At 43.9% G+C, this 11,608-nt stretch overlaps 1 protein-coding gene across 1 annotated transcript in view; it reads right to left on the minus strand.

The window, feature by feature from the left end:
• RAP1GAP2 (RAP1 GTPase activating protein 2) overlaps positions 1-11,608 on the minus strand; it is a 156,659-nt gene that overhangs the window by 61,890 nt on the left and 83,161 nt on the right. The window contains exons 6-8 of the mRNA XM_015822663.1: positions 8,622-8,725; positions 4,355-4,433; positions 2,923-2,976 (exon numbers count right to left, since the gene is read on the minus strand). Of these exons, the coding sequence (XP_015678149.1) occupies positions 2,923-2,976; positions 4,355-4,433; positions 8,622-8,725 (237 nt within the window). The remainder of the gene's footprint in view (positions 1-2,922; positions 2,977-4,354; positions 4,434-8,621; positions 8,726-11,608) is intronic.

Genomic DNA, 11,608 nt, shown 5'->3' on the forward strand with positions numbered 1-11,608 from the left:
GATCCGGGTGATTCCGGATCTCCCCTCCTTTCGCCGCGCCCTTAAGACTTGGTTATTTCAGCGGGCAGGACTGGCCTAGGGGTATTTTAAATTGGTTTTAACAAAATTTTTAGTATAAGCGGCCTATTGAATATCTATTTTTAATTACTTTTAAATTTTGTATTATATTGTATTATTGTTTTTAAGCTGGCTGTAAGCCACCCTGAGTCCTCCGGGAGAAGGGCGGGGTATAAATTTAATAAAACTAAACTAAACTAAACTAAAACAGAGGAACGCTTCTTAATATTTAACTTAGAAAAGCCTCTGTTGGAGAATCACTGTAATTCCAGAGCTAGGCACATAGACCTACTTAAAAATGTGAGAATTTCAGTCACTGAAGCTCTCTGTTATCGGGTACAGACCAAAGTCTGAATCCCTTTCCCTGTATTCTGAAGCTTCTGCTCCATCTCTCACTTCATCACCTAAAACGTTGAAGAACATTTGAGCTACAGATTCCCTGTGGCCTCTAGTCCTATAGCAGTGGTTCTCAACCTTTTTAATGCCGCGACCCCAACCGGTCATAAGTTGAGGACTAAACCGGTCGTAAGTCGAGGACTAAACCGGTCGTAAGTCGAGGACTTTCCCTGCCCGGGAGCACCGCACATGCGTGGTTCCGCCCCCTGCGCCGGCCGAGGCGTAGCTGGCAAGTGGCAGAGACGGAGCAGGCCGACCACCAGCTGGCCCAGCTCAAGGGAGGTAAGGCACCCGCCGGAAAAGGGGAAAAAAATGGCGGACAGCCTTGCTTGGCGACCCCCGTGAAATGGTCGATCGACCCCAAATGGGGTCGTGACCCATAGGTTGAGAACCGCTGTCCTATAGGATGACCTGAGGAACTTCAGAGGACTGTATTTCCTGAAGCTCCTTGCACCAGGTGTAGTACAGAAAAGACAGTCAACAAAAAGGACAAAGCCAGGAATACATTTCGAAGACTCCTCTATTTGGAACGAGGCTTTTCAGACACATTCCAAACCAACCTTGCCCAAAGAAGGTTTCAATAGAAGGAATATTTGTAGCTCAGGGTTGAACTGTGGGGTCCTTGGTGCTTTCTGAGCTTGGTGGTTTTCCTGCAGACATTTCATTAGTGCATTGATGACGTTACCTAGTTTGGTAATGAAATGTCTGCAAGAAAACTACCAAGCACCAAGGACCCCACAAAGGTTTCCTTCTCAAGCTGCTCCATTCTCAACCATGCCTCTCTCTTTTCTCTATCCATCATCATGCCATCCTTTGCTGTAGCTACTCTAACCCTCTCCTTTTGCAATATCTGGCCTGAAAACTTCTGATCGCATCCCATCAGTAGAGCTGAGCACTCAAAAATGACTTTGCTCGACATCTTTAGTTGTCTGATCTCCCTGAAAGCTGCTGTCAATTCAAATGCTTACGCTGGTCCTTAGTTTCTGTTGCATACCTGCAAAAAGTAGAGCCAGGCCGTCCATATTTTCACTAACTCCACTTATCAGATTCTTTAGCCTGCTTTTATGATAACCATCCTCTTCCTGCAGAGCTCTTTTAGGTTCAGATTCATTTTTTTCTTGAGTGGGGGTCAAGAATAAGTCAGACTAAGCAGGTAAATCAACCCAACTCTGATCTAATTGCATTCTCTTTTCAGGTGCCTAGGGCAGGGCTTTTCAACCTTTTCACCCATTGTACCACTTTTAGGATATGGCAACATCCGAGTACCACCAGTCGCCTAGGCCTAGGGAGGATTTTTAAATTGGGTTTTTTAGAAATTTTAATCACACAACACTAAAATTTTGGTTTTAATTTGGTTTTATTCGGTGGGGTGTGTGGGTCTCTCTTTGTTTTAATAATGTTGTGAGCCGCCCTGAGTCCTTCGGGAGAAGGGCGGGATACAAATTGGAATAATAAATAAATAAATAAATAAAGGTGTCAAAAACTTGATGACCAAAAAAAAGGAAAAAAGTGATAAAGGACAGATAGTCCTCGACTTACAACAATTCACTTAGTGACTGTTTGAAGTTACAATGGCACTGAAAAAAGTGCCCCCCAAGCCACAGCAGAGCAAGACACCTGCCTGCCCTCCCAGCAGCGCTCTTCCTCCTGTCCGAGGTTTTCATTGTTGTGAGCATTTCTGTTGAGGATTGGCAGCGGGGATGGGGTGTGGGGGGGTGTTTGGTTTTTATTCCCCCCGTCTGCTGGGTGGTTGCAGCAGGTTTTGGTCACTTCACATGACCCTGGGACACTGTGACCGTCATAAATATGAATCAGTTGCCAAGCATCTGAGTGTAAATCACAAGACTCTGGAGATGCTGCAACATTCCAGCTGATCGGCGCTTCTTCTGGGCTCAGCAGAAGCGGCAGGATCAGTGCCGCTTTCCAGCTGATTGGTGCTTCTTTAGGGCTCAGCAGAAGCACCAGGATCAGCACCAAGCTCCAACTGGAGCCTGGCGCTGATCCTGGCGCTTCCGCTGAGCCCTGACAGCCCTGCAGCTCCAGCCTTCTCTCGCTCAGGCTTGTGCGGTGCTGCCACCGGTTCAGCTCATTCCCCTCCCCCACTACTTTTCTAGGATGGTCGCGTACCACCTGCCAGGTGCCAATGTACTACAGGTGGTACCCGTACCACTGGTTGAAAAGCCCTGGCCTAGGGAATGTATCGTTAATCCCAGGGGACAATTCTGAGGCATATGCTGCAGATGGATGAAAATCTCTCTCCTGGCCATTTTCGTGCCTCTCCATGATATTTAGAATCGGAGAAGCCTACGTTCACAAATTGGTGCATTTCAGTTCTACAGAGATAAACCTGTGTGCGTGCAGTTCATAGAATCAGAGGGCTGAAAAGGACCTTGGGAGTCTTCTAGCATAGTTTAATCTGCAGATGAATTTCCTTCTGGAATTAGGTTTGTGCATCATTGCTCAGCTTACCTTGGGATACAGCACGGGGTGAAACTTTAATCCAGTGGCGTCGTCACAGAAGGCCTGTTTAGAAACGCAGCAAATGGTGAGTGAGAATTTAGGACCCCAGAGACATAGCAGCCCTTTGGGGAAAGTCAAGCAGCCCTTTACAAACACCCCTTTGGGGGAAGTCAGAGATAATACAAAACGAGCAAAATAACTTTCTTTGTTGTATCACAATTGTGGAATTGATTTAGGCCAATGAAGCGGTAGGTGGGGATCTGAGAGACAGCAACTTTTCTTCTAGATTTTCCCCACCCTAAACAGCATACATTATTTTTGGATGATAATAACTTGCATCATCATCATCATCATCATCATCATCATCATCATCATCATCATCATCATCATCATCATCATCATCATCATCATTATTATTATTATTATTATTATTATTATTATTATTATTATTATTATTATTATTATGTAGTAGTAGTAGTATATGGCATTGTTACATTACCCAATGAGTAGTAGTTTGACTCACTGGAGAAGAGCCTAATGCTGGGAAAGATAGAGGGCAATAGAAGAAGGGGACGACAGAGAATGAGGTGGCTGGATGAAGTCAGTGAAGCAGTAGGCGTGAGCTTCAATGGACTCCAGAAGATGGTAAAGGACAGAAAGGCCTGGAGGAACGTTGTCCATGGGGTCGCGATGGGTCGGACACGACTTCGCAACTAACAACAACAACAAAGTATCTGGCTGCCAAAGTACCAGTTCTGTTGTAGGAAACGCTAGCGCACTTCCCATGGTGCACCCCTAGAGGGCGATCTGGCTTTGCACCAGAAAGACAGACAAGCGTCTCTTCCTGCAGTGTCATCCAAAGCCCCCTCCCTCCCTGGAGCCGCCTCACCAATAGGCACCACAACCGGGAAGGTTCAGGGGGCAGGAATCTGACTGCCTGCACCGAGCAACAGCTCATTCCACCCTCTGAAGTGGTACCTATTTTATCTACTCACACAGAACATGCTTTTGAACTGTTAGGTGGACAGAAACTGAGGTGAGTGACAGGAGTTCACCCCGACAGGCAATGCTAGGACTCAAACCACTGAAGCAGAAATCATCTCCAGTGTCATTAAGACACTGAGCCACGTATAACTTGCCCTAATAAATATGAACTGCCTCTTTACTATGGATCTAATTTCTAGTTTCACATTTTTACCACTCTACCCCAGCGGTGTCCACCTCAACTGTCTGTACCAAAGACACCTTTGGAGCCAAAGCTGTCCAGCTTATATGTTTTTGTCTGTGTTTAATTCTTGTTTCCATCGTGATCTTTTTTTCCTTGCAACCATTGATGTTTGGGGGATGTACTTTCTGTAATGATAAAGCCCAACCTCTAAAATCTCAGTCTACTAATTGATCACAACCACGATCGTTAGGATTATCACTCCAAGCAACCTACCTTTGCAATCTGTGGAATGTTTGGCAGCTTGCTGAGTCCAGCTAAAGGGATTCTTTCGTGTAATGTTTTTACTTTGGACCTATGGGAGGCCAAAAGAGAGAGAGAATCAGACATAAGCGGTGACAGTGTAGCAATATCGCTAGGTTCCATTAAAACGAAAGATCGGTAGATTGTTTTGAACCTTTCAGAGAGGTTTCATTTGGACATGGTTGTTACGGTTACCATCTCCAGTTCCCGTTTCCTTTGAAACATCAGTAATTTGTTGGGGGAATAAGAGGATAAGACATTACGGACAGAAGAAACGGTGCTATATATAATTGATATTTTCCAATATCTTTTCAAGGGATTGTTTGCCTACTGATTTCCTTGGGCTTTACTGTAGGTCAAGCAAACAATGTTCATTGCCAAACTCATTACCAAAGAACAAACTTAAAGCGCTGTTAAATAATTTTTAAAACCCAAAGAAACTCAGATCCATCATTAAACGGCTACAGAACATCCTGTTGTCCTCACTTCATCTCTCTCATGTAGCAAAAACTTTTGGACTCCATGGAAACTTCAGCACACCCAAAGGGTCCTCAAGGATGCGCTGTCATCTTTTAATATACAGTATCATCTCGTTGTCAATCCAAATCAACCCACTGAACAAGGCTGGTGAGAACAGCCCCCAAGGATTTGCATCGGTGAGGAAAAGCCATGGGTCAACCGATTAAGAGGGAGACGTTTACTCAACTTTGGCAACTTGAAGATTTATTTATTTATTTATTTATTAAATTTATATACTGCCCTATCTCCCTTACGGGACTCAGGGATGTGTGGACTTCAACTCCTAGAATGTGTGGACTTCAACTCCTAGAATTCCCTAGCCAGCATCGTCCACGTATACAAGTCCACATATCTTCAAGTTGCTAAGGTTGACAAACACAGGTCTATGACAATTTGCCAAGGCCAACTCACTGTGGCCACCTCGCCGTGGCCAACACACCGCAGCCAACTCGGCACAGGACAAGTTACACTAAACTTCCTGACAGTGAGAACAATTAACCACTGGAACAACCTGCCTCCAGAAGCGGTGAATGTTCCAACACTGGAAGTTTTTAAGAAGAGATTGGACAGCCATTTGTCTGAAATGGTATAGGGTTTCCTGCCTGAGCAGGGGGTTGGACTAGATGACCTCTAAGGTCCCTTCCAACTTTATCATCATCATCATCATCATCATCATCATCATCATCATCATCATCATCATCATCATTATTATTATTATTATTATTATTATTATAATATCAAAAAATAGTGGGATAGACTCATTGAGGAAAGGATGCAAAAGCAGGGACAGAAAGGAATGTGAATGGCAAAAATTATTATTTTTTACTTATTTTAAGTAATTAAATAGAATTGTGAAATCGTCCCACAGTGAGTTGTCCCATGGCAAGTTGGCCATAGTGAGTTGCCCTGCAGAGAATTGCCTATGGTGAGTTGTCTGTGGTGTGTTGGCCGCAGCAAGTTGGCTGTGGCAAGTTGTTCCATTCTGGAAAAACACTGCCCTAGGTATGAGAAGATGGAAGATCTTTTCATCCTACTATTAATATACTTATTTCAGTATCTCCAGGATGATCTACAGTGACCAATGACCCTACAGTTATGGTGGCCTGCCTTTCATTTAAGGTATTCAAGCAGAGTGGATTCCTACACAGAGAGATGAGAATGGATTCCTTGACCTAACAGTCCCTTTATAGAACTATGATTCTAAAAGAAGGCAACTTGGTGGATTCCAGATCTTGCAGTCTCAGAAATTGCTTACAGGAAGTCCTTGATTTACAACCATAATTGAACCTACAACTTTGGTTGTAAGTCATGAAAGTTATAAAACAGGTCACCATGTGACCCCACCCCCAATTTTACAACTTTTTTTTTGCAGTTGTTGAATGCCACAGTCATTAAGTGAACCCATTGTTTGGTATGGGGCAGTTCTGGCAAAAACATCATAAATTGTGCTCCTGTGACCGTGGGACCTGCAAACAGTTGTAAATGTGGGCCAATTGCAGAGTGCCCAAAAGCACTAAGTAACCAGTCATAAGTCAAAGATTACTGTATATGAAGTCTTATTTGGCTGTTGTTGTCTTACTAATGCATCATATAGGTCAGTGGTGGCAAACCTATGGCATGTGTGCCAGAGGCGGCACTCAGAGCCCTCTCTGTGGGCACGCGCACTGTTGCCCCACCAGTGTTCGCCAGAGTAGCAAGCACGTGGCGTTTGGAAGCAACAGGGCAGGAAGTGAGCGAGCAAGTGGCGTTTGCCCCCCGGGGATGCCCCAGAGATGGCAAGGGACTGGCCCCCGCTGCCCTGGCCCTGGCCATGCTCACCCAGTCTGCTGTGACCACAGCAGCCATGCCCACCCAGTGGTCCATGCCCCCTCACCCCCCCTGAGGGCACCACAATGATCATGTAGCCCTGGCACTTTGCGATAAATAAGTTCGCCATCACTGATAGAGGTGCTCTTCCCGAGTCTATAAATGCCAGAGATCAGATTGGGATCTTCTATGTACAAATCTGTTGCTTGTGTTTGCTCAACACAATAAACCACAAACCAGCCCACCATATCTCAACCAGGAGTACTAGGCATATTCAGCCTGTGTGCTTATCATTCAACACGTCATGCAAATAGCTTAATGGAAGCATGTTTAAGTCCACCCCTGGATAAATGCATAGTAGAAAGTCATGTTCTAACTCTACAGTTGGATATGCATAGGGCACTGGTGTGCTTTAACACAGCTGTCGAGCCCTTATATATCAACCACAACAGTAGGCTTCCAATATAGTTAGTCCTCAACTTATGACCACAATGGAGCCCAAAATTTCTCTGGCTAAGTGGGATGGTTGTTAAGTGAATTTTGCCCCATTTTATGACCTTTCTTGCCACAGTTGTTAAATGAATTAGTGCAGTTCTTAAGTTAGTAACACGGTTGTTAAGTGAACCTTGGCTTCCCCATTGACTTTGCTTGTCAGAAGGTCACAAAAGGGGATCACATGACTCCAGGACACTGCAACCATATGAGTCAGTCACCAAGCCTTTTGATCATGTGACCATGGGGCTACTGCAATAGTCATAAGTGTGAAAAATGGTCATAAGTCACTTTTTTTCAGTGCCATTGTAAATTCAAATGATTACTTAATGAACTGATGTAAGTTAAGGTCTACCTGTATTAGACACCGTTAAAAAGAAATAAATAATGTTATAATTCAACTCAGTGTAAGAATTTAATGCCAGTGACAATACGTCCTCTAGGTTGTTGGGATTAAACTCCCAGAATTCAAGTCATAATGGCCGATCTTGACCGGGAATTATTTAGCTGTACTACACAAACTTCAACCAGCAAAAGTTAAGATTTCTCTGTCCAATCATGTCCCACTCATCTCCATTTCTTGGCCGAGGGCACCAGAGTTATCCAAAGACAATTTCCATGGTCATCTGGCCAGCATAGCTATAGGCCAAAGGCACGGGGAACACTCTCACCTTCCCACCAAAGTGGTACCTATTGATCTACTTGTATTTGCATGCTTTCGAGCTGCGAGGTGGGCAGGAGCTGGGGCAAGGAACGGGAGCTCACCCCCGTCATGCGGCACCAGATCTTGAACCTGGGCTGTCAGCTTTCCAGCTGACAAGCTCAGTGTCTTTAACTGCTGAGCCATTATGCCCCTTCTTTAAAAAGTATTCATACAGAAATGCTGTCAGAGAAATTAATGAACAGAACTTTCAATACAATGGAATGGAATAGAACGGAATGGAATGGAATGGAATGGAATAGAATAGAATAGAATAGAATAGAATAGAATAGAATAGAATAGAATAGAATAGAATAGAGGTAGAGGTAGAGGTAGAGGTAGAGGTAGAGGTAGAGGTAGAGGTAGAAGTAGAGGTAGAGGTAGAGGTAGAAGAGAAGAGAATAGGGTAGAATAGGGTAGAATAGGGTAGAATAGGGTAGAGGTAGAGGTAGAGGTAGAGGTAGAGGTAGAATAGAATAGAATAGAATAGAATAGAATAGAATAGAATAGAATAGAATAGAATAGAATAGAATAGAGGTAGAGGTAGAGGTAGAACAGAACAGAACAGAACAGAACAGAACAGAACAGCCAGACCCAAGTCCCATTCTTCGTATGTTTTAGTCTCCAGGCCTTTGATCATCTTAGTTGCTCTTCTCTGTTTTTTTCCCAATCAATGCATTTTCGTTTTCTATATATACTGTTTCCTTTACGCCTTCTCTTTACCTGAGAATAATCCGTAGATATTCAATTCCATCTGCCTCTTCGCATTTAATGGAAAGGATCAAATTCCCCAGGCTGCTGGCTGTGCAGTAAAAATTTAAATGATCCTAAAGATAGAAAGAGTGTGTTAAAGAGGATCAGGGGAAAAACCCCAAAGACTCTAAACTTAGTGATTTAACCTGCCCTCCCTGCCTTCTATGGTTTCATTGTTGATCTTTGGCTCATTTTTAGCACCCAAAAGTAATCACAAGTGACTCATCCATAGTTTATAAACACTTTGCAAATTCTTTGGGGATACAAGAAACATTTATACACGTAACATTCTGCAATTTTGGGGTTGGGGCCCCCTCATGCAATGCCAGGGACCGTAGATCTTAGAATGCACTGAGCATAATAGGATTGATGGGCAGGTAAGACCAGCCCCAACTTGGAAAAGTGCAAGTCGTCTTTGACTTACGACCGAAATTTGGATCTGAATTTCCATTGCTAAGCAAGGCAATTGTTAAATGAGTCAGGGCTGATTTTAAGATCATTTTGCCACTGTTGTTAATCAAACCACGGCAGTTGTTAAGTGAATCATCAGGTCGTTAAGCGAACCTGACTTCCCCCATTGAATTTATTTGTTGGAAGCTGGGGAGGTAATAAATTGCGATCGCGTGACCCTGAGATGCTGCAACCATCAAAAATACATGCCTGTTGCCAAGCATCTAAATTTTGATCACGTGGCCGTGGAAATGCTGCAATGGTCATAAGGGCGAAGACCAAGTCGTTACTTTTTTTCAGTGCCATGGTAAGTTTGAACAGTCACTAAAACAAGAGTAAGGCAAGGACTATTTGTAACTTTCTTCTACATCCAACTTTATTTGCCCCATCCCTAAGTAGGCCATCACAAGCACAGAGACAACAGATCACACCAATTCTATTGGACCTTCCTTCCCTCCCTCCCTTCTCTTTCCTTCCTTCCTTCCTTCCCTCCTTCCCTCCCTCCCTTCTCTCCTGCCTTCCTTCCTTCCTTCTTTCCTTCCTATAATAACAGAATAAAAGAGTTGGAAGGGACCTTGAAGGTCTTCTAGTCCAGCCCCCTGCTCAAGCAGGAGACCTTATACCCTTCTGGACAAATGGCTGTCCAATCTCTTCTTAAAAACCTCCAGTGATGGAGCACCCACAACTTTTGACGGCAAGCCATTCTATCGGTTAATTCTTCTAACTGTCAGGAAATTTCTTCTTAATTCTAGGTTGCTTCTCTCCTTGATTAGTTTCCATCCATTGCTTCTTGTCCTGCCTTCAGGTGCTTTAATCCTTCCTTCCTTTTTTCCTCACCTATCTCCCTTCTTCCTCTTCCCCCTTTTTCTTTTCTTCCTCTTTTCTTTTCTTTTCCTTCTTCACATATGCTCACATTTTTCTCTCTGCTCCCTGACATCAACCTAAATACATTTTCATCAGTTCCCTTTCAATTTTAAAGGATTTTGGGAGCTCTTCAGCGCATTGGTCTCTTTCAATGATGTTCCAGCAGAGAGAAATGGGGCCAGATATCTGTTTTTCTTTTAATAGCTGCACAGTGCTGAATTTTATGGACCTTCTGAGATGTGAATCCAGGATCTACCTCTCAGATACATCCCCAAAGAACACAGGAGAATTAAGCTGGGCAACACAGAGAATATTTAGTATTTAACCCAGCATTCTGTGTCCCTTGGGTAGGGACTGACCTACCCAAGAAAGATGAAAGAAAGTCTATCATAACCCACATAAATAACAGACATGCTGCCTCTGGGACAAGAGACCATCTTCTCTAAACTAGTAGCTCGCCGTGGACAGTTCTTTTTTAAACCAGATAAATTGGTGGCCATCGCTGAATTTGGTGGCCGCTGTTTAACACAGGGGTGGGCAATTAATTTTCCCAAGGGGTCACATCGGAAACTGGGGCTGTTGTGGAGGGCCCAACCAATAGGGCTGTGAAGGTGCATAGGCAAGGATGCCTGCACATATGTACATTGGGGGGAAAAAGTAGCAGTCTTCTTCAAAATAAAAGAAATTCATTTGGGCTGGAGAGAAACAGCCAAAGGGCCAGATACGGCTCAGAGGTCATAAAATGCCCAGCTCTGGTTTAATACTATGTTGAAATTTCATTCCCCTCCTTCCACAAGTTTCTTTCCCCAAAATTTCCTTTTATTAATGTTCTTTCTGTCCCCCCACCCTTCTAGTTGTGTACTTCAAATAACAATGCATTCAACATGTTACCTAACTGGAAAATAGAATGTCTGCAAGGAAACAACGAAGCTCAGAGAGCACCGGGGCTCCACAGTTCAACCCTGAGCTGAAGATATAGTCTTCTCTAGGTATGTAGTAACGTGAATCTTCCCACATTAAGGTTAAATGGATAACCCTGAGTAAATTTTAATGGATGACCCTGAATTTTTATACTATGAGAGTAAATGGGTGGAAAACTCCCTACGGTAGCTAGTTTCCAGACTGAGCACAGTTCTACAGGTCTTTCCTTGTGGGTAAGGAGTCCCTGAGGATTTTACTCCATGCTCTTCTCCGTTTCAAGGCCATTGAGCCAGCGCTGTCCAAAGATATTTCCCTGGTCCTGTGGCCAGCATGATGTCACAGAGCGCTGTTACCTTCCCACGGAAGTGGTACCTATTTATCTACTCCCATTTGCATGCTTTCTAACTGCTAAATGACCAGGAACTGGAGTGAGGATGGGAACTCATCCAGTCTTGTGGCACTTGAGTCTTGAACCTGGGCTGTTGACTTTCCAGCTGACAAGCTCAGCATCTTAACTGCACCGCTCCTTCTGGGAGAGCTTGTCTACTCCTCCACTATAAGCATCTTTTCTGTCTTTCCAATATACACTTAAGGTATAGGGAACAGGGCCGCCTACAAATTAACAGTTAATGATTAAAATTTGAGAGCCCTGGTAATGCAGTGGTTAGAATGCAGTATTGCAGGGTAACTCTGCCCATAGCCGGGAGTTCGATCCTGACCGG

The sequence above is a fragment of the Protobothrops mucrosquamatus genome, unplaced genomic scaffold, assembly GCF_001527695.2.
Source record: "Protobothrops mucrosquamatus isolate PMUCROS unplaced genomic scaffold, P.Mucros_1.0 scaffold1637, whole genome shotgun sequence".
Lineage (NCBI taxonomy): Eukaryota > Metazoa > Chordata > Lepidosauria > Squamata > Viperidae > Protobothrops > Protobothrops mucrosquamatus.